The 22,004-nt window shown below is 41.0% G+C and overlaps 1 protein-coding gene across 1 annotated transcript in view; it reads right to left on the bottom strand.

The window, feature by feature from the left end:
- Adgrg4 (adhesion G protein-coupled receptor G4) overlaps nucleotides 1–22,004 on the bottom strand; it is a 102,321-nt gene that overhangs the window by 45,237 nt on the left and 35,080 nt on the right. Inside the window, exons 3-10 of the mRNA XM_028889884.1 lie at nucleotides 15,742–21,645; nucleotides 13,662–13,756; nucleotides 11,904–11,968; nucleotides 10,336–10,362; nucleotides 9,108–9,188; nucleotides 7,257–7,420; nucleotides 5,405–5,537; nucleotides 3,165–3,283 (exon numbers count right to left, since the gene is read on the bottom strand). Coding sequence (XP_028745717.1) covers nucleotides 3,165–3,283; nucleotides 5,405–5,537; nucleotides 7,257–7,420; nucleotides 9,108–9,188; nucleotides 10,336–10,362; nucleotides 11,904–11,968; nucleotides 13,662–13,756; nucleotides 15,742–21,645 — 6,588 coding nt within the window. The remainder of the gene's footprint in view (nucleotides 1–3,164; nucleotides 3,284–5,404; nucleotides 5,538–7,256; nucleotides 7,421–9,107; nucleotides 9,189–10,335; nucleotides 10,363–11,903; nucleotides 11,969–13,661; nucleotides 13,757–15,741; nucleotides 21,646–22,004) is intronic.

The following is a 22,004-nucleotide window of genomic DNA, read 5'->3' as shown; positions in this document are numbered from 1 at the left end:
CAAAGAGCTAAAAGGGCCAGTGAAAGAAACACAGTTTGGCTCTGAAACCAGAGCCAATGCTGCCCCTAACCAACTGAAGCAACCAATCCCTGAGCAGGAAACCTTCTCCCTTGGAGAAACTCTGCCCCTAAGAAGCCCTATATAAGCCCCTCTGCCTATTCAGTTGTGGGCTATCCTTTCCCACCCTGGCAGAGGCAGCTGCTCTCCTGAACTCCTCCTTCCCAAATAAATCTCTTTCTTAAAAGAGTTTTGGTGAAGATCTTTTGCCGGTGTGGAGCAAAAGAATCTTTGCTGAGATGTTCCCTTAGGGGGGCTGAGCAGAAAAAAAGTAACAGCTTTTCACCAGAGCTTAGCAGAGTGAAGCAGAAGAAGCAACATCTTTGGCTAGAGAGAAGAAGAAACAGAGCTCTGCTGGGAAGCCCTCTTAACCAGGGACAGAGCAAAGCTCAGCTGTAAAGGCTTTCTCTAGGACAGGATCAAGATTGCTACATCCTATGGGGAGACCATTCCCCTCCTCACTCCAGCTCCAGGTATAGCCTGTCTTCCCAACAAGTCAGGATACCTTTCCCTCCAAAGCTGTAACAGTCACACTGGCCAAGTCAAAACCATGGAGATAATAAAAAGACCACTGAGCGCCAGAGACTAGAGGGGAGAAAGAAATACATATATGTACTACAAGGAGGCCTTAAGGGAGTGTGATTCTGTGGATATATGCTATACCTGTTTATACTTAGAGTTACCAGTATACACTGTCCTGGTTAGTTCCTGATTAGTTCCTGGTTAGTTTTATGTCAACTTTATAAAAGTTAGGGTTGTTTGGGATCAATTGAGACAATGCCTCCATCACACTTGCCTGAAGGTAAGTCTGTGAGGCATTTTCTTAGTGATTGACGTGGGATGGTCCAGTTCACTGTGAGTAGTGCCATCCCTGGGCAAGTGGTACTGGGTGTATAATAAAGCAGACTAAGCAAGCCTGTAGGCATTGTTCTCCCATGGCCTCTGCTCCAGTTCCAGCCTCCAGGTTCCTGTGTTGAATTCCTGCCCTGACTTCTCTCAATGATGGAGTATGTCCTGAGAGTTATAAGCTCAAATAAACACTTTCCTCCCCAAGTTGCTCTGAGTCATGGTGTTTTATCACAGCAGTAGAGACCCTAACTATGATATATAGCGTGCAAAGTCAAGAGTGAACCCCAAGCTGGGCGGTGGTGGCACACACCTTTAATCCCAGCACTCAGGAGGCAGAGGCAGGAGGATCCCTGTGAGTTCAAGGCCAGCCTGGGCTACAGTGTGAGTTCCAGGAAAGGCGCAAAGCTACACAGAGAAACCCTGTCTCGAAAAACAAAAGAAAACAAAAAAGAGTGAACCCCAATATAAAGTGTCAGGGTAGAGACATCCATTGTAACAAAGCTACCGCTGGTGACAGTGAGGGAGGACTGTGCATGTGTGGCAAGCACAAAGAGGGGCTCTGTATTTTCTTCACTGTTGCTGTTGTTGGGCATAGCGGTGTATGCCTGGAACCCCCACACTTAGGAGGCTGAGGCAAGAGTATCGAAAGTTCAAGGCCATTTTGAGCTATAGGTTATACCTAGCATGACTCTATCTCAAAAGACTAGCTATTGTTATTAACCTGCTTCTCCTCTAAATAGATTTTATGAAAAATCCAAATCCTCTTCTCTAGACTGAGCAGGACAACAAGAAAAAGACACAAATTGCTAAAAATCCAGAGTAAACGTATGCATGATGGGGAGGGGAGGCAGTGGCACCAGGTGTAACTAAAAGATGGGCCTGTGTTCATAACAACATGAGGAAATTGGAACCTTCGAATGGTGTCAGCGGGGATGCAAAATGGCTCAGCAGCTGTGGAAAACAGGTTTGCAGTTCCTTCAAAGGCTAAGTATAGAGCTACCAGATGACGTCACAATTGTACTCTTTAGTATGTCCTAAGAGAAGAAAACATGTCTACTAGTCATTTGTACTCCAAACATTCACAATCTGTCTATAAATAATATCCCAACATGCCAACAACCAAATGCCCATCAATTGATGAGTGACTAATAAAATGTGATAGGTCAATTTAATATAGTATCATTCAACTATTAAAAGTGGGGTGATGGCCCATGCTGCAACATGAAGAAACTTCACATTTTGAGATACCTATAATAAGTAAAATTCACACAGGTAGGAAGTGGATCGATGGTTTCCAGGAACTGTGGGAAGAGAGAAATAGAGATTATGCTAACAAGTACAGTGATTTATATAAAGAAAAGGTCCTTTGTAGTGAATCTCCTCTATAGAATTCACAATGATGGTTGCACAACCGAGTTACTGAGGAAAACCTCACTGAATAAAATGACCCACTAGATTGTATTTGCTAAATTCGGGGAACCTGTGCATATCACCACTAAAAAGTTTTAGCACTACTTTGAGATATCAGATTTTGCTAATCAAATCAGCTTGATAACACATTGTATTAATGAAGGTGTTCTGAACCAGGCACTTCTGTAGCCTGTGAACTGGATTATAAATTGATAAAACTATTACAAAGAGCGTTTTCATATTATATGATTGACCCAAGCAATCCTGCTTTCCAGAAAATTTATGCTTAGCACTGATTTACACTGCCCAATTTGTTTATAAAACCAAATGTTCTATTTACGAAATGTTGTGACATTTGTAATATCCATTAGAGCAGTCTTTTTCTTTATAAATCACTGAATTGGGAGTTGTGGGGGTGTGGGGGGATGTATGGGGGTGTGGGGGTATGGGGGTGGGAGTGTGGGGGTGTATTTGCTGTTTTATTTTGCTTTTGAAACAGGTTCTATCACCATGTGGCCAAAGCTGGCCTTGAACCCAAGATCCTCCTTCCTCAGCCTCCCAAGTGCTAGAATTATAGAAATGTGCCACTAGGCCAGCCTCTTAAAAGTTTTTAAATAGGGAAAATAATACTAAAAATATAAAACAAAAATCTACAAAACAGAAAGTCTGATAGTCCTAATTCCTGACCTATGGCCACCTCCACCAACAAGCACATGGCTTCTGAAACGGGGCTTCTGAAGGTAAATTTTCATAGAGTGAGTTCTGACTATACTCCCTCTTATCTCAGGTCAAGTGGACAAACTAAGGGAGGTCCCATTATTTCTCTGATGTGCGTAAAATTGTCTTACCATCGCTTATAGTGATATTGGCAAGATCCACAATCTTATCAGGGAGTCCTTGAAGCAGCTTGCATTGTTTAAAGCTTGGTTTTTCCCATTGACACTTGCCAGTTTGGATGCTGATAGAACTGCAAAAAAAAAAAAATGGAATAAAGGAACAAGAGGCGTGATCCAGCTTTCTCACTGAAGAAATAGATAAGTCTTAAAAGATACAGTGGCTCATGTCTATAATGCCAGCACTTGAGATGCTGAGGCATTAGGGTCACCATGAGTTCCAGACCAGACTAGGATACAGGGTAAGAACTTGTCTCAAAATGAGTAATAATTACCATTAACTAATTAATTGATTAAATAAAAGCAAATGGAGGAGGACTTCTCCATAGCTAGGGCATGTCTTCCTGTGTCCATTCCCATCTTTTGAGTTTAAATAACACAGATGGAAGCCCAGTAGCTAGGAATGGGGCAGGGCAGGATTCGGCTCACCAAGAATCAGTGAAGAGGCTTTGCTCCTCTAGATATGACTCCTTCCCTTCATTTGCCTCTCTTGCCTCTCTTAAAGAGAAATTCCTGTTGGAATACAGTCTTGTCTCCACAGAGTACATGTCTCCAAATGGTTAAAGACCCTCTGTAGTTCACTGTCCCTCACTATCGGTGCCTCGTCTACTTCAGACCAGTTCAAGTCAGCAAGTGCACTCACTGAGCACACACAGACTCTAGGGATAGGAGGAGGAGGCATAGACAAACAGGGCAGGGTCTTGGACCTCACTAGGAGCTTGGAATTGAGTGATCTTACACTCTGACTTGTGCAAAGCATAAGAAAGGGTTGCATAAACGAAATTGAATCTATCAAAACACCACACAGAAGAACTTCTTCCTTCCTTCCTTCCTTCCTTCCTTCCTTCCTTCCGTTCTTTCTTCCTTTCTTTGTATGTGTTTGTTGTGGTGACAGTGGTGAGTTTTGGTTTTGGTGGGGTTGTTTGTTGGGGGGTTGTTTGTTGTTTGTTTTTGTTTTAAAACAGGGTCTTACTCTGTAAAACAGGCTGTTCTGGAACTTCTAAGGAGTGCTAGCTAATCTCAGACTCACAGCAATTCTCCTGTCTTGGCTCTTGGAGTTATGTGACTACAGGTACAAAACACTCATGTCTGGTTAAGGGGACTTTTCAGCATTTAAAGTGAGCTAAGCCTGGCACAGAAAGGCCATATACCTCCCTGCTGCCACCAGCCAGAGAAAGAGACACAAAGAAGTGGCCGTCATGTCTACAATAACAAATTATCTCTTCGGCTAGAGTGCATGGTGAAGGGATGGAGCCAAGCAATGACAGGAAAGGCAACCTGCTGTCTTGATGACTGTGCTAGAGGTTTGGACTCCGTTCTTTAACAAAAGTCTGCCACGGTAGCAGGCAGACTTCGGAAAATCATGCTGGCAGCATAGTGAATGGGCTCGGGGAGTAGTGGACTGTGAGAAAGCATGGAGACAGCTCTAATTGTAGGCAAGAGCTAGTAAAGGGTTTGTACCAAGGAGTGTGCTGCAAAGGAGAGGCTCTATGTGAGCTCTGGCTGTGGCTGCCAAAGTTGCTTGCTTTGTTGACTCATTAGATGAGAGCAGGGGTGGGTATGATACAGTCAGAGATGTGACTTTCCGCCAGTGCTTTTAAGCCTCTGTTGAAACCTGCTGCCCCTCTGTTCTGCCCATTTAAGTTATTTGGCATACACCATTAACAGCGGAGAGTAAGAAAAGAAGCCTGATGATTTTAAAAGGGAAAATGATAAACTGAAGAATAGAAGAGTGATGGAGTAAATTATGATGGCCCATCAGCGAGATAGCAGCTGAGGCTGGCTTCGAATTGATCATTAAAAAGATGAATGCAAAGCATGGAAGTGTTTGATAAACTATTGAATGAAAGGGTAAATTACATTATTGGTATGTAAACCATGGTTACCACTACAGAAAACTTAAAGACATACAGAGAAGGGCAAGATTGAGGCTTGGGGGGAGACAAAACAAATACATGCCAACCTAATAACAGCTATGTTGAGGTGGTGTGGTTGTGGGTGAGGTTTTTCTTTTGTCCTCTTGAAATTTGTACTATATCATATGTGCATGTTTAACTCTAAAGGGTGAAAGAAAGAGAAAGTATTGGCAGTTGGAGTGAAGGAGAGGGTCTAAAAAGAATGACATAGAAACACCCCCCAAATGGAGCAGACCTCGGTGCATATAAACTAACATTTGGAACCTCACAGATACATACCAGATTCTTGTGACGTTCCTATTCTCATTTTTAATGCACCTTACTTGGGCTGTCTCAGTAGGGTCAGTTAATGGCCACTTATATGTCCCTTTGTATTTTGAGGGTGTTTCATCTGCTTCACATTTTCCTGGCTCTATAGAGAAAAATGTATGCAACATTTTCAAGGGCAAAAGGCACTTAAAAGTATCATGAACATCCATTATGACCCATCCTTATTACCCTGCATACGACCATCAGCATATACAAGAGGGAACCATTTCAACCAGGACATTTAAACTAAGCTTCATGGAAACCAGTTTGAAATTCAACTTTTGTTTAAATAAGCCTTTCAGTATAACCTCAAGATTAGTCCTTTTCATTAGAACTACCCATTGATGAGGGTGGGGTTGCTTTTTCCCAGTTTTAAAAATTCTTTGATGTATATAATGAAATTTGGAAAGTGATTTTTAAAGTGCTAGATATACATTGGGGGAAAATCAAACCACAGAATGGATACTAAAATAACACATCTGGAGTGCCTGTCTGCTGATTGCCTTTCTTCCGAAGTATGCACTGTTGTTATCATTTTGCTATGTAACCTAGGAGACTGTGGACAGACATCTATTCCCCATGGTAGTCATCTCCTTCTTAGTGGCCTCAGGTGGATTTGGTGTCAATAAAATCAGTATGCCTGCCATGACCAATACACCCAGGACCATGATGCCTCTGCTGATGACCAATATACCCAGGGCCACGATGTCTCTGCTGACAGTGCTGAAGGATAAGACTGAAACTCCCCCATAGAAGGCTGCTGAGCCACACTTTTGCTACCAGGCCTTGTCACATTAAGAGAGATGTGGTCTAAGCTAAGTCTATGTGAAAGTCCCCAGTCCTTACAGAGTGCTTACTGCATCTATGATCCTGACTCTTGACATTTCCCTTAGATAGTGACAGTGACCGAAAAAGTGAGCCAGCCAGATCTGTCTAGTCTTCTCTATGAGCAAGCAAGAAACTCACCTCCTTCTCACTTCCAGGACACACTGATTAGTGTTATTTACATGGTGGGCTCTGACTGTGGCCTCCACTCTTCTCTGCCTCCATGCCACTCTAACCTTGTGCAAGCACAATCTCTGCTCTTTAATTAGCTTGCTAATGCATGTGTGTTAACTCAAAGTTTTTACAGCAGTCTACTGGGGAAAGGGACAAAGCTGGCAGCAATGGGAAGGAGGAGGTGCACTGGCCTGGTAGTCTTTCTCTTTTACCACTGAAGCTTTCCTAATTAGAAAAGAAAACGTCCATGAGGGAAATCTGGGACAGTTCCCAGATCATTTCCTAAGATGAATAGGTTGGCTGAATCAGTCAATAAATTAGCAGTTACCTATAGGGCATGTATTGTGTGTAATGACAAAGCCCCCCCCATGTCTCCAAGTTTTCATACTAGAGAGGCAATCCTCTCACACTACTCCTAGACCAGCCACTGTTGATATTCACAGCTGACCAATAGTCCCTTGTAAAGTCTCTGTTATTCATTTATAAGCTCTTAAAGGTAGAAGAGTCATCAGCACATGTGGGCATAAGTTTACGTGGAAAGATGACTTCTCAGCTGGGCACAGTGACTCATACCTATAAGCCCAGCATCCAACACTTAGGATACAGAGCCTGAGGTAGGAGGGTTTCAATGAGTTAAAGAACTACTTGGGTTATATAATGAGTTCCCAACCACCCTGGGATACAAACAGAAACCTTGTCTAAAAATAAATAAATAATAAATCTTTCCTTCCCTTTGAATTTAAGCACCTTTACAGTATATTCACTATGAGTTTTATAATAAGAAAAGTGCACTCATACTGAAGTACCCTGCCAAAAGCATTACCTAGCTTTTCCACTACAACATGGTCAGACTTTACCAGTAGAGTCAATTGATCTTGTGTGAAGTTTGCATGGGTGAGGTTCCCGTGTATCTTTGTTCGGATCCTGCTGATCAGTTCCACTGATTCCAAAGAGGAGTTGGCTTTTATAATGACCCAACAGGCACAACTACAAACAAGGCAAAAAAAGAAAAGAAAAGAAACACTGCAGTCAGGTCAACAGTGTGCAATTTGGCCAGTGTTGCTGAAATTCTATAGAGTTGCCCTCATTGGTAGGCCATAAGTATTAAATATTGTATAGCCACTAAGTGATAGATGTTGAGAAATGATGAAAGACAGTATAGGGAAATATTCTAATAAATTTTCTTGCATCCATCCAAAAAGAACAACTCAAAACCTATTTTCAAAAGAATGGTCTACAACATTTGTAATATGTTGAATTACCTAGCCAGGAGATTTCTCTAGGAGTTTGTAATAATTAATAGGGAAGACAGAGTACTCAGGAGTTATTATTTCAGAGAAAACCTTTTATCGTTCTGGCCCTTCAATTTATTCATCATTACTGCAATAGGGCAGATAGGCACATGTCCAATTAGTCTATACAGAAGTGTTCTACTGAAGGCTTAGTTTTATAAAAGACTAATAATGATGATAAAGATAGCTAACAATTATGGAGTTCTTGCTCCACATGTTTTGATTCATTTAATTCTCACAAAAACCTTATGAAGTAGTGATGTTATGATTCCCACTCTACAGATGAGAGAACTGAAGCTTAGGGAGAAAACATTTCCTACAAAATCTACCAAGCATTTTTATCCACTAAAATGTCATAAAGAATAGAGCAGTCCCTGACCTCAATCTCTACAATAAGGTCTTTTAATATTCTAAATTGCTCTAGTATTATACAGGTGAAAATATTTCAGACTCACAAAGTTGCCTACTTCTTTTTTCCATTTCCATTTTTGCACATAGCTTTTGATGAACATACTCACTGAGCTTCCTAACAGTTGTTGGAAGTTAGATGCCCTGGCCTTTATGTCAAATTTCTCCATATGGCAAATCAAAAGAATTCCTATCCTTTCCCTGACCTACACTCATCCTACCACTTCTGATTGGAGCCTATCTCTTCTCTGAGTTCATACTTCCACTATAAAGAGGACTCGGCTGTTTGAACCTCTCCTCCTTGCTTACAGATGATCCTCAGTTCAGCACCTTGGACATGTCAATAATCTCTTCCTGAGCCTTCTTTGGCCCTATGTCCTTCATGGTGTGTATCAAACAAACAAGCAATAGCCATTGTTCCAAGAGGATCTGGCCATGAGTGTGAACACTATCTGGGGTGTTTTCCATGGGGTTGTCATTGTTTTCTCAGCATGTCATTGACATTATTACCATAACAAACTTTTTATTTCCCCATCCGAAATAATAACTACTTTGGACCCCACTTCCTCTTCCTATAAAGAGGCAGCTGACAGGCTGCTAAGACTATGCTATGACCAATGGAAACTACTTAGCCTGTGAATACAAAAGCTTAATTACAGCAGCTATGAAATAACCACCAGGTACTTTGATCTCCTTCTGATCTGTTTGGGAGGCATCTAGGCAGTGGTACCAGGTCCTGGGCTCACTGCATGAGATAGCTGTTTGAAACCTGGGACTTATACAGGGACGCTTGGCTCAATCTGGGAGGAGGGGACTGGACCTGCCTGGACTGAGTCTATCAGGTCGATCTCAGTCCTCGGGGGTGGCCTTGTTCTGGACAACTCCCACCAAAAGGCTGCACATTGCACATACAGAATTAAAAAGAAGGCAAATAAGAACTAAATGTACCAGCTATGAATAAACTTATCTCCTACCTGTATGGTATATGAAAAATTGTAGCAATTCCTTGACCTTTTTTCTGTTCCAATCCATGCGGAAAAAAAAGGACACAGTCACTGAAATCTTTGAACAAATATCAAATTTAAATAGAGGGCTTATCATTAACAAGAAAATCATAATTATTCTTTACATTCACACAACCACTGCCTTCTTCAAATAGCCCTAAAGCACACTAATGTGTTTAATCTTCAAACCAAGCCTGAAGAGTGGATAATACATGGACTGTCACTCCACTTTCTAGACGAAACAGCTGACTCTCGGGGATGTTAATGATCTACTCAGCATCCCAATCCAAGCCTTCTGGATACTGACATGGTAGTGAAGATAAACATAAAATGTTTAATCATCCTAAGCTGAGTTAGCACTTAATAGAGATTGGTTAGTTTTGTATGTGTAACAAATAAGGAAAGGGAGGCACGGAGAGGTTGATTCGTTTGCCCCAGTTCCCACAGTCAGAATGTGAAGGAACTAGGAGCTTTAGCAAATTACCACATGAGAGCTTTTACACATAGTATTTACAGAAATTTCAGTTAAATTGTCTTAGTTATATTTCAGTCATATTGTATGTTGCATTTTTAAATTCTGACAGCTGTTTATAGCAAGTATTTTAAATGATGGCAGATGACTTAGAATGAACTATTGGATTTACTGTATTTTATGTAGTCAAAATATTTATCTCATATTTAAATGCCTTAAAAAACTGTGTGGTTTCTAACCATTTTTGAGCGTACCACTGCACAGTTCTGAGGAGCTGAAATAAGTACTGGAATCAGGGTCGAAGAAGATGGGAGCTTATCTGCTGTGCTCTAACTACAAATACATACTAGAGGAGGGGTTTAGATTTGTGAGGCGAATTGCAGACTTACAAACAATTGCGTCTTGGAAGAGTAAGGCTTTTCTGTGAGATGTGTCCACAATCAAGAAATAATACTATTATTTATGATTCCTAAGTCCCTCCACACACCCTGCCCACAAAATCTTCCCCAAAATGCTGACACATGGTCGTTTTAGAAGAAACGGGGTTGCTTTCTTGATAGGTCGCTGTGCCAATCCTAAAGGAAATAATTTGACCCTCAACTTTCTCCACTGAACTTGCCTGGTAATATACTCCTAGGAAAAAGAGCTACTTACTTATGGCTAATCATTTTCAGAATGGGTCACAAGTAGGTTCATTTTGAAAAATTACTTACAATATGTCTGTACATGTCCATCTCTTCTTCAGAAGTCTTTCTGTATCGAAAGCATCACAAAATTATAGAAAATGAAATGTAGCACCAAATGCATGGATTACAAGGTAAGGCTAATGACAGGTGTGAGATAGCATAATTCCAACCGTGCTGGGACTCCAAGGGGACCCTTGAAATGAGCTTCGTCATTATTTTCATACTAAAGTGGTGCTGAGACTTGCTCAGCAGCAGTGCATTAAAGAATACGTGTACAGTGATGGGAATTACTCAAATATCTATGTAATCGTTACATTAAAGTGAATAAGCTAAGCTCAAGATGATGGTGCATGCCTTTAATTCCACTACCTCTGAGCAAAGTTGGTAGATCTCTATGAGTTTGAGCCCAGCCTGAGTCTACATAGCAAGTTCCAGGACAGTCAGAGCTACACAGTGAGACACTGTCTCAAAAGAAGAAGAAGAAGAAGAAAAAGAAGAAGAAGAAGAAGAAGAAGAAGAAGAAGAAGAAGAAGAAGAAGAAGAAGAAGAAGAAAAGAAAAGCTAACTTTTATATTATGACATAGAAGATTACATAATTTATTATGAAACAAGAAAAGAAAGTTCTTAAACAGTATGTAGACTAGGAAGTCTCTTACTAAATACATTTTAAAAACTAGAGGAATATATGGTACAGGTATTCTTCAAAGGGTAGGAAAAACATGGGCTTTATAGATTTTCCATATTCATGTCAGAGATTTCTATACATTAATTCTACATAGATTTTACAGTGGCAACGTTACTTTTACATTGAATAAAAACATGTGACTTGTAAAACAATATTGGAGACTCCAAATATCTCCTGTTTGCTTTCCATCTTTTTGGGGGGTGTTGAATTTTTGTGTCTAGTCAAAATTCTTATGTTGAAGTCTAGTGAGATGATACTAGATGAGCTCTTTGGAAGGTAATTAGTAACAAGGGTGGAGCCCCCATGAAGAGCATTTGTGAACTAGTAAACATCTTATGTAAAGACAGAGTGCTTCCTATCTGTGCCCCCTAGCATGTGGAGACTCAAGACGGTCTTTCCTTGGGATCCAACCACACTGATTTCACATCCTCCCAAACTGTGAGGAAAACAGTTGCTGTGGCTGCAGCCAGCTAGTCTGCAGTCTGTATCGCTACGGTAGCCCAAACTGAGACAATAACCAATGATAATCTTCATTCATAAATAATCCTTCGCAAACCTATCTTGGTTTGAACACATGAGAGAAAGTAGGCAGTCACATGGAGGGGCAGCCACCTGTGACGGTGTTCTGAGGTGGCACTTGGTGCGAGGCATCTGAGCCCTAGGATCAGAGACTTTCTAGATAGGCCGAGGCCTTTCTCACGTGAGTGCAGTTTCACCCTCCTGATACACCGAGAGCAAGATGCTGCCAATGAGTCTGATTCACTGTTTAACTCTCTGCATTCTTTCCTTTTGTTCTTCCATTGGTTTTACAACCTACAGTGAGACAAATGTGTTCTTCATTCCTAGATAGCAACAGGGGAAGCTCACAGACCCAGGTGGTCCCTCTATTTCCCTTCAACTCACAGAAGATGCCATTTACATACCTGCTTTTGATTTGAATAGCCAAGTTAGCAAGAGAAAATTCGCTGTTTTGAAACATAAAATTTAACTGTAAAAGCAAAAAGCAGAAAAAAAAAAAGAAAAAAGGGGATGGTCAGTGTTTGTGTGGCCTCTCTTCCATTTTTAAGTCAAGGAAGTCCCTTGGGACAACGTGAGCTGCAGCTGTCATTTCAGTGAACCCAAGGTTTCCAAACCGGCTCTGTTTTTTTTTTTTTTTTTTTTTTTTTTTTTTTTTTTTTTTTTTAACACATTGTTAGGAGCTAAGGAGCCCTCCAACTTAACTACAAATATGGAAGCCCCAATCTGCAATGTGATCGAATTTGTCTATAGAGCTGTTAGGGGGTGACTAAAGTGAAAGGTCGAGCCCAAATCCAATAAGAATTGTTCTGCTTATAAGATGACAAAGAGAAAGCCGAGATACATATGCACAGAAGAAACACCATTTGAGGCACAGCAAATCTCATCCAAATCTAAGCCTCCTCACACTGTCCCAGGAAGCTTCTACCCCACCCTGACTCCCATCCAGATCTGAGAGATTACAAATGGCTGTTTTAAAGTGTAGCTTTGTAAGGCAGCCTGAACACTCCCAGACACTATTTTCGAGCACTTAGAATTGGGTCATACACACTTGAACATAAGTGCTAATGGAGAACAGGAAAACCAATATGATCATTCACTGCTGGGCCTAAGGTGCACATTGGAGCTGTTACCTACATGAAGACCATTTGATGATAACTTTTAAAATGTAAAACGTTCATGACATTTGATCCAGTGATTAAAAACTTAAAAACTAATCCTATAAAAATATTCAGGGGTCTTTAAAATAGTTGGAAGAACATTGTTTTGTCACTATTTAAAAGAGAGAAAATATATAAACAACCTAAAAGCCTACTAATAGATATCTAGATTTGAAAATGAAATGAAAATCTCTGTTACAGACATATAGTAAAAGCTTATGCTTCTGCTAAATTGTAAAAGGCAGAGCTTTTTCCACTACCACAAATGTGCTCAGAGATACATAGTAAAGTGTTACTAGTGTTCATCACTGGTAAGATGTTTGCCAAATCTGTACAAGGATTTGGGTTTGCTCCCCAGAATTGAAAAAACCCCACAGGTAACTAACTGGCAAGGAAGCGAGTTAAAGGGAGAGAGACATAATTAGTATGATATCAACTCTTTTTCTGAAAGAACACACCCCCACAACTGTATAGAAAAATCTCATAGAATATACCTTAACTTATTAAGAGGAGCAGTAGACGACAGGAGTTGTCTGTTTTAGGTGTCTTCATATGAACTTCAACTGTACAGTATGCATTAGTTTTATTATCAAAAAAAATAAGGACAAGTAAACTATTTACTGTGTTGTAGACAAACAAAAAACAAAGTACAGAAAATGAATCTACATGAACACTATGTCATAGACTTTGTCATCACTGCTCTATTTTCTCCAGCTGGGAAAATTTGGCAATGACTCAGAATTTGTCTCTGTGGAGGAAAATGTATATATCTCAACAAATAAAAATAATAACAGCTCATAAAAGCTTTCAACACTGCTACTATGAAAGAACTTACATACATCTTCAGAGTGTTGCCTACAGAGTAAATATATGTGCAGTGAAAACAATCTAAACTGATTATCTGTGAAATGGATTATCAGTAGAAAAGGGAGTCTACCTTCAATACACCCAGTCTTGGTCATGTGTATTCAACGAGTACCATAAATATTTAAAAGAGCATTTTACCCAATCTTTTGTAAATTCATGAATAACAGTAGTAATGAGGACTCTTGGCTCTTCATCAAAGACAGAGAAGCTCATTTTGGTATTATAGAAGGAAACTGCAATGAAAAATAAATAGATTAATTTTTGTTATTTACATCAAGGATTCTGATTCCTCAAAATTTGATCAGAAGTGCTCTCCATTGTAAAGCAAACAAAACAATGATTTATTTTCATTCCTAAATTTTGCTTAGTTTAACATCAAGAACTGGCATTTGGGGCTGCATAACCAAGAGCAAAACATGCAAGGTGCTACCATCCCATCTTTGCTTTGATTATGTGGCCATTTTGCCGGGTTTCAACGAAGTTTCTACACAGACTTGCTGCAAATCCCCTAAATTCTGTACTTTTATTGGCCAACAGATTTCTAGCTCATTGAATAGTCACACTAAATGCTGTTTTAAGATCATTTGTCCCAAGAAAGTAATTGTTTTCTCCTCACTGCCTTCTTTCTCCTTCAGAGTTTTCTCTCTTTATGTTCCTCTTGATCTTGTCTTACAGTATATTTATTTTAGAATCTTTCTTCCTTTTTGTTTTTGTTTTGTTTTGTTTTGTTTTTGAGACAGGGTTTCTCTGTGTAGTTTTGGTGCCTGTCCTGGATCTCACTCTGTAGACCAGGCTGGCCTCAAACTCACAGAGATCCTCCTGGCTCTGCCTCTCAAGTACTGGGATTAAAGGCATAAGCCACCACCTCCTGGCTTATTTTAGAATCTTAAGAGTTACAGGTCCAAGCCAAGGAAATGGATCAGCAAATAAAAGTACTTGCTACCAAGCTTGATGATCCAATGAGCTGAGTTCAATTCTTGGGACTCATATGGTGGAAATAGAGGAAATAGAAGGTGGACATGGCTTCCACAAGTAGTCCACCTTCCTCCACAAGGACACAGTTATATACATGCCCACACACATACACACATAAAATAAATAAACAAACAGGGGCTGGAGAAATGACTCAGTGGTTAAGGGCGTTTGCTGCTTTTGCAGAGGACCTATGTTCGGTTCCCAGCACACATATGGTGGCTCACAATCACCTGTAACTCTATTTCCAGGGGATCCAACACCTTTTTCTGGCCTCTTTGCTCACCAGGCAATCATGTCATGAAGGTATATACATGCAAGCAAAATACTCATACATATAAAGTAATATAAAAATAATAAAAATGAAATAAGTTAAGTAAATGTTTTAAAAGTTGTAGAACCATTCAAATTTGAACAATATGGATATCAGATACCCCCTACCTATGGATAAGTATTTCTAGTCAGTTAGATGTAGGGATTAGAGAGGGCTCAGACCTACACAGGAGGAATTCAAAAAGCAAAATACAATGATAAAATTGTGGTTTGTGAGTATGTGTGTGTTGTTTTGTTTTTTGTTATTGGTGGTGGTGGTGGTGGTGATAGTGGTGTGTGTGTATGTGCTCATGCACGCGCACATGCATATTTTCTGTTGTGTGGTAACATCATCAGACCTAAGGGCGTATGACCTTTTTTTTTTTATTATTATATGTATTGATGGTTTTGCCTACACGTATGTCTGTGCACCATGTCCATGCCTCATACCTGAGAATGTCAGAAGAATGCATGAGATTTCCTGGAACTATAGTAATATGGGGGGGGGGGTTTGAGGCTCCATGTAGGTGCTTGAAATTGAACCAGGGTCCCCTGGAAGAGCAGATAGTGCTCTTAATAACTGAGCCATCTCTCCAGCCCTCCCACCCCCAGTATGATCCTTTTACAGGGTAAAGATGATGTTCCTAGTCTGTATTCGCATGGGTAGAGTCACAGTCAGTACATCAAGAACAAAACAACTGTAAGAGATGCTTCAAAATGCTCAGTGAAAAGATCCATTTGTAATCTATTTAAGTAAAGACAAGAAATATGGATTTAGGGTTCTATGCTTAGACAAGTTACTTGTGTGCCAAAGACCTTAAGGAGATAAGAAATACATGCACCTTCCCCCTCATTTTCTGTCTTCAGAAAACTTGGAGAACAAATGGGCCATTCATTGTTCATACAGTCTGTTAAGGATATATGAATAAAATACCTGTAGACACTGTAGCGGTTGGTAAAGTAGATGCTTGTGTAAACAGAAAGGAAAATGTGGAGTCTATCCAGGTTGTCTTAAGAGATGAAGAGATTAGTGAAGACCCAGTTGCCGTAGAAGGATGTGTCATCTCAGCAGACATCCATGGAAATGAGGGCCCTGTAGCTATGGATGTAGTAGTGGCTATATTCAAAACAGAGTCCAGTGTGGATTTAGGAGGAATTAAAGTATGGGATTCCGATATAGCTGGGACTTTACTCCACACAGCTGTTTTTGTAGGGCTAGACACAGACAGAGAACCTGTAGGTAGGTTGTGACTGGTTATAGAAGGTGATATACTCATTCTACTAAAGGACCTGGGTTCAGACACAGTCCAGGAGTTGTCAGCCACAGTAGCCCTGGACGATGATTCAAGGGCTGTAGGAGTGTGTGGACTGTCACCTTTGGTTTTTGTAGATACGGGCAGAGAAGTCAGAGAGTCAGCAATGATGATGTCCAGTGTAGCTACAGGAGTGCTTTGGGTGGGTATGGTGCTTCCGTCAGAAAAGGGTACTGTTGTAAAGTTAGAGGGTGTTGCTATCGTGTCAGAAGCTGGAAACATGGACTCTGCCATTTCTCCTGCAGGTGAAGTTAGAAAATGTGGAGGATTAGATACAGATGTCAGAGAGCCTGAAGGGAGACTAGATAAGCTCCAAGTCGGTGAGGTACCCCTGGAAATGGCAGCCAACATGGTAGGGAGAACTATGGAAGACACTGATAATGATGTATTCTCAGTAAGCCCAAAAGTAGGAAGGCTTTCTAACGTAAAAATTGATGGCATCGCTGTAATATCTCTAGAAACCAGACCAATCTGAGATGTTGACAAAGTCCCAGGAGTAAAGTGAAGAGTTTCTGTTTCCATTCTGTTTGGTGTTGTTACATTAGTTGTGAAAACTGGAAACGGAGAGTCTTCACCTCTGGGTGTGTTTCTGGAAGTTGTAAGTAGAGACCGGGTAGTACGAGGTGTAAGTCTTGTTCCTTGTGTGGGAAATTCAGCTGTTTGAGATGTAAGAGGAAACTTGGCCTCAGTACTATGAGTTGAGTAAAGAAATGATGTCAAAGGAGGCGGGGTTGCACTCGGTTGGGTCCATGAAGGGTATAAAACAGAAGTATTCACGTGTGAACTGCTCTTTGTTAGTTCACTGGTTAGCAAAATATTCCCTGACAAGGAAGTCATCTTTCCTGTATCACGGGAAAGATACGTCAGTGTGGATTTTACACTTTCTGGAGGTCTAGGGGTGCCTTTAAAGTTAGTCACAGATGGGGAAACCTGGATATTCAAGGAAGTATAAAAACTATCTGAAGGAGTAGATGAAAGCCCACTTGCAGGGATGGCAGTTCTAGAATAGGTATTGATGGGTTCTGTCTCTCCACCACTGCTCTCAGTAGACAGGGAACTGGTGGTAATACCAGGCAATAAGTCCAGAGTGGTAGCCTCCTTTTCTTGTGGTGATTGCTGGGTTGTTGAAAGTAGCGAAGAAAACATGGTCTTTGGGATGAAGGAAATAGCTTCAGTATTCTTAGAACTGAACAGGGAGGAGGTAGTTGTGCCTATAACTGAAGTCACTGTCCCAGCCGCAATAATGGTTGGAATAGTTTTCATAGATAAAAAATCTAGTTCCGCTGGAGAGGAAACAGATGCAGTTGTAGTCTTGAATGGCATCTCTACCACTTCTGACTTAGTGAAAGTAGGGGAAACCATTGTGATTTGTGAAGTAGGTCTAGAATGTGACACTGGTGTGATAGTCAATGTTGATGCGTGGGTGGTTTTAGTAGTCTTGGGGGAAGGTGAAGACATCGAAGTAAAGAATGCCCTAAGTCTTGTGGAAGGGTCAGAAGAAACCACTGTAGTTGAAAAGTCAGAGTCATTAACTGTCATTGAAGGCTCAGACTTAAGCCCAGAAGTACCTATAGAGACACTTTTCAAATAGCCTGAGTTTGTTGCTCGGGAAGACTTAGTCATTAGTATTGTAGGGGTGTCAGAAACCTTTTTAGGGGTGATGGCAGTGACATTGAGTGGCAATAAAGACATCTGGTAAGTAGGAGTGGATGTTTCCACAGAGGTCTCGCCAGGCAAGTTTGTAGGTTCATTTGGAACAGAAAAGACTGTAGTGCTCCCATTAGCAGTGATCATCGTAAAATTGGTGTGGAGTAGTCCAGTTGTGAAAGGAGAGAGGGACTTCGGGAAAGTCTGTGTGCTTTCTGAAGTGGAAGAAGCAATCCATGTCGACTCAGGTTGTGTTTTAAGGAAAGGCAGGTGTGAAAGAGTTGTGTTGAAGAGCACAGAATGGGATGTTCTAGCTGTCCTGGAAATTGTAGTGTCTCCGGGTGAAGGAGCCTGGTGACCTGTGTCTGGATGAGTCAAAGGAGAGGAACTCACTATCTTTTCCACAGTCCTGGAAGGATGTTCTGAAAGGGTGCTTGCCCTTTCTTTATCAGGAGACAAAGATTTGGTTATTGTCTGAAGTTGTGAAGGAAGTGCTGTTTCTTCAAGACTAATTGACCCTTCTGAAACATGAACCCCTCTTATGGTACTTGAGGTCAAGGTCTGTGTGATCTGTGTGCTCCCAGAAGTAGATGCAGTTAAATTCCCAGAAGTTGGATTTCCAGGTGGAATCTCAGAAGGCAAATGTGTTGGGTAGCTAGAGATTTCTGTAGTCTCAGAAAATTCTGTGTCTGTCATTTCCCAAGGGAAGGTGCTCTGGGAGTCCGAAATAAAGGCATTCTTGGATGGGGAAATTTCTGCCGCCCTTGTAGTTCTGAGAGGTTTCCCCATGGAGGTGTTGGTCTGTTCATTCTCAGAAGAAAACATAGAGGTTGCAACTGCCAACTGGGTGGAGACGGATGTGTTTACAAAATACATGGTAGATTTGGTGTCTACTGAGGTAGTAAGCTTATTGACAGAGGTCAGGGGGGACATGGTCTCACCACCAGTAGATGACTCTGTGGATCCAGAAGCCATTTCAACATCTCCACTACTACTAAAAGTATAGGGAAAGCTAAAAGCATGAGTTGAATCCTCAATTTGAGATACAGATGATGTTGCTCCTGATGTAGATGTAGTTGAGCTAACATAAGTAGAGGCCACAAGAGTAATGTTGCTAGGAGGAGGCCTTGAGCATACAAGAGTATGTATGGATGGACTTACTAAGTCAGCTGAGATGGAGGCAAGGGTGCTTATAGCCTTAGTTATCACAGGAGTGGGAGGTCTCAGTGAGGGTACCAAAGTCTCTCTCAGGGAGGAAACTGCCGTGAGTGCTGTTGTGGAAGAGATCTCTGTGAACTCTGAAGTGATATGAAGTGAGTCTCTGTGGGTAGACATGATATCACTGGTGGTGGAAGCTGTTGGACTCACTGATGGCAACACTGCTGTGGTCATTGTCACCGTTGATAGAGGTGATCCAACTGAGAGCATAGATGTAGTGAAGTCCCTGGCCAAAGTAGAAGGCTGAGACAGGGTCACTGTGGTCTCATCAAAAACTGCCATTGTGGTGGCAGGAGAGGTGACAGCAGAGACAGTAACTGGCAGTGAGAACTTGTGGGTAGTAGGATGAGGGGTTGCCGGGGAAGGAGTTGCTGCAGTCTGTGGTGACAAGATGCAAGCAGACAAAGATACAGCTGTCTTTTGGGAAGGAGTAGTGGAAAACGTGGCTCCCATTATCCTTGTTGAAGAACCCAGAAGTCTGGGGAGTGTCTGGGTGCTCACAGAAATGGATGATGAAGCCGAATTCCCGTCAGGCATCTCCGAAGCCCGGTGTACTGTATAGGTATGGTTCAAGTTAAAGGTTGCTGTAGTATCATCATATGAACTCTCAGGTGTGCTTTTCATCAATTTTGTTGAAAGCCAACTCACTCCCACCGCAGTAGTTGCAGTTTCATTATCCAATGCAGTCAATTTTTCTCTATCTGGAAAAGGGGAAACAGTGACAGAAGCTGTCACCATTTGTGCTGATTCATCTGTTGCTTCCAGCATTGCTGAAAATGGAGAAACCTTGGCTACTGCTGCTATAGTTGATTTTACCTTAGGATGATGGGAAGTGGTTTCTTTTGTCACAGTGGTATAGACTCTCTGTGCTGTTGCAGACATTGGTCGAGGGGCCATAGTAACACCAAATGTGCTCATACCATTTGTATCTATTTGTGTTGTCTCAGAAATGCTCTTCTCAGTAGAAAAGGTTGGTTTAATGTCAGAGAGGGTAGACACATCCACTAAAGGAACAACTGTCTCCCTTGATATTGAGGAAAGTTCATTTGCAGCTACTGTGGGCATAGAGTTGCTTTTCAGTAATAAGGTAATGAGTTTAGACTCAGGCTGACTAGTTACAGATGTGATTCCAGCGACACTGGAGAAATTACTAAGCCACCTGGATGTTGATTTGAATAGAGCTGTTGTATACCTGGTTGTAGCAGCATCAGAGCTGGTGGTACCCTTGCTATCTGTGGATGCTTCAAGTAGGGTTATATTAGTAGTCATGGATGAATTATTTGTATTAGTAGTACTATCTTGGAATGATGATGTGAGATTTTCATTAGGCATGAATGTAGGTATGGTGGTGGTATTCGTAGAGGTCAACAGGATTTGATTTGGCTTAGAAGTCCAAGTAGTCTCATTGGTGAATAACTGATAGTCAATTTTGTCAGTTACAGATATGAGACCTGATTCAGATGCATTGTATGTAGAAAGTGACTTCGTAGAAATCAAAGTAAGCATGGGCTCATCAGTTGTGGGTGTATTCTGGGTGTATACTAGCCCCTCTATGGTAGGGAAAAGTAAAGTTTCAGCCAATGTAGGGACAAGTTTGGTTCTGGGAGTTAAGGCTAGATGTGTACTCTTAGTATCAATGACTGTCTGTTCACCTTGAGTTCCAGTTACTGGAGAGGATGTAATAGAAGAGAAGACCATAGAAGAGGTCTCTTTAGGCCTGAGGGTATATATAGCATCCTCTATGCCTGGTGAAAAGACATCTTGGGAATTTGTAGATACTGACTCTGTTTTCACTGTTCTTGGGGCAGGTGTGGTTCTCATAGGCAACACTGAATGGACTGTGAATGTCATTTCTGCATCAGTTGTTGACAAGGTAGATGCCACCTGATTTCCGGGAAATACAGAATTCATAGGAGCAGCTGTGGAGGTAAGTAAAGACTCTGCTGGGAAGGTTGATGCAATCCCAGTGTCAGTATTAATAGCTGAAGTCTCTTCTAGTGTGGACCAAGATGCAGTTCTGGCAGCTGAAGATACAAGAAGTTCATGCCTGGATTTAGAGGTAGGGAGTGTAGCAACATCTGTGGATTTGTGTTTGGGCCGAGATGTTGTAGACATGGATGTTGACTCAGTCATCAAAAATGAAGTTGCATTCCCAACAGCTGACTGGGATTTAGTTGTTAAAGTTTCAGATACAATAGAATTCTTGGTAATTCCAGATGTGTCAAAGAAATCAGTAGCTGTAGTTGGATGAAAGGTTTCAGTACCCATGACTTCCAACAGTTTTGTTGTCTTTGTTTTTCCTAAATTTGAGTGTTGAGTTACTTTCATGGAGCCAGTAGCAGTATGAATGGGTGTCCTCTGGGTAGACAGAGGGATAGATGTTGAAGTAAACAAGACATCTGCTGGAAATGTACCTGTCTGGGCCATAGATGTCTTTAAATCTTTTGATGCACTCACTGTTGCTAGAGGTGAGGGTATTGTATTAGAATAAGATATGGCTGCAAAATTGATTGTAGAAACAGGCATGTTTTCTAATGACACTGTGGATGGATGTACAGTCTTCTGTGGGTTTAGCCCAGTAATTTGGAAAGGAGTTGTTAAGTCTATTTGCTGTGAAACAGTTGTACTTGTTTCTTGAATTGTCATATTTTCAGAAACAACTGAAAAATCAGAAAGCATGTGTTACTTTAGATTCAGCCTTAGAAATTAGAGACAATTCTTTAAGAAAGAGCTCTATAATTTCTTTTCATTTTAAAGAGAGATAAGTATCAGATATAATCATGTTGTTTGATTACTTAATTTTTCTTAAGATGATTTTCTACTTTGTAAATCTCTATCTTATTTTCATAATACCCTGGGTAAATAACTAGTAGGGAGACATCCATTACATAGTATCTGCATAAAAGATACGGGCACTTGTACAGAACTATACACTGATTGAGGTGATTCACCTTTGGAAAGGGACCTATCAAAACTCATGGAAGAAGAAATCAATAGCCTGATTAGTTCACATCCATTA

Source organism: Peromyscus leucopus, chromosome X (assembly GCF_004664715.2).
Source record: "Peromyscus leucopus breed LL Stock chromosome X, UCI_PerLeu_2.1, whole genome shotgun sequence".
Lineage (NCBI taxonomy): Eukaryota > Metazoa > Chordata > Mammalia > Rodentia > Cricetidae > Peromyscus > Peromyscus leucopus.
This window is presented reverse-complemented; position numbering and strand designations above follow the sequence as displayed.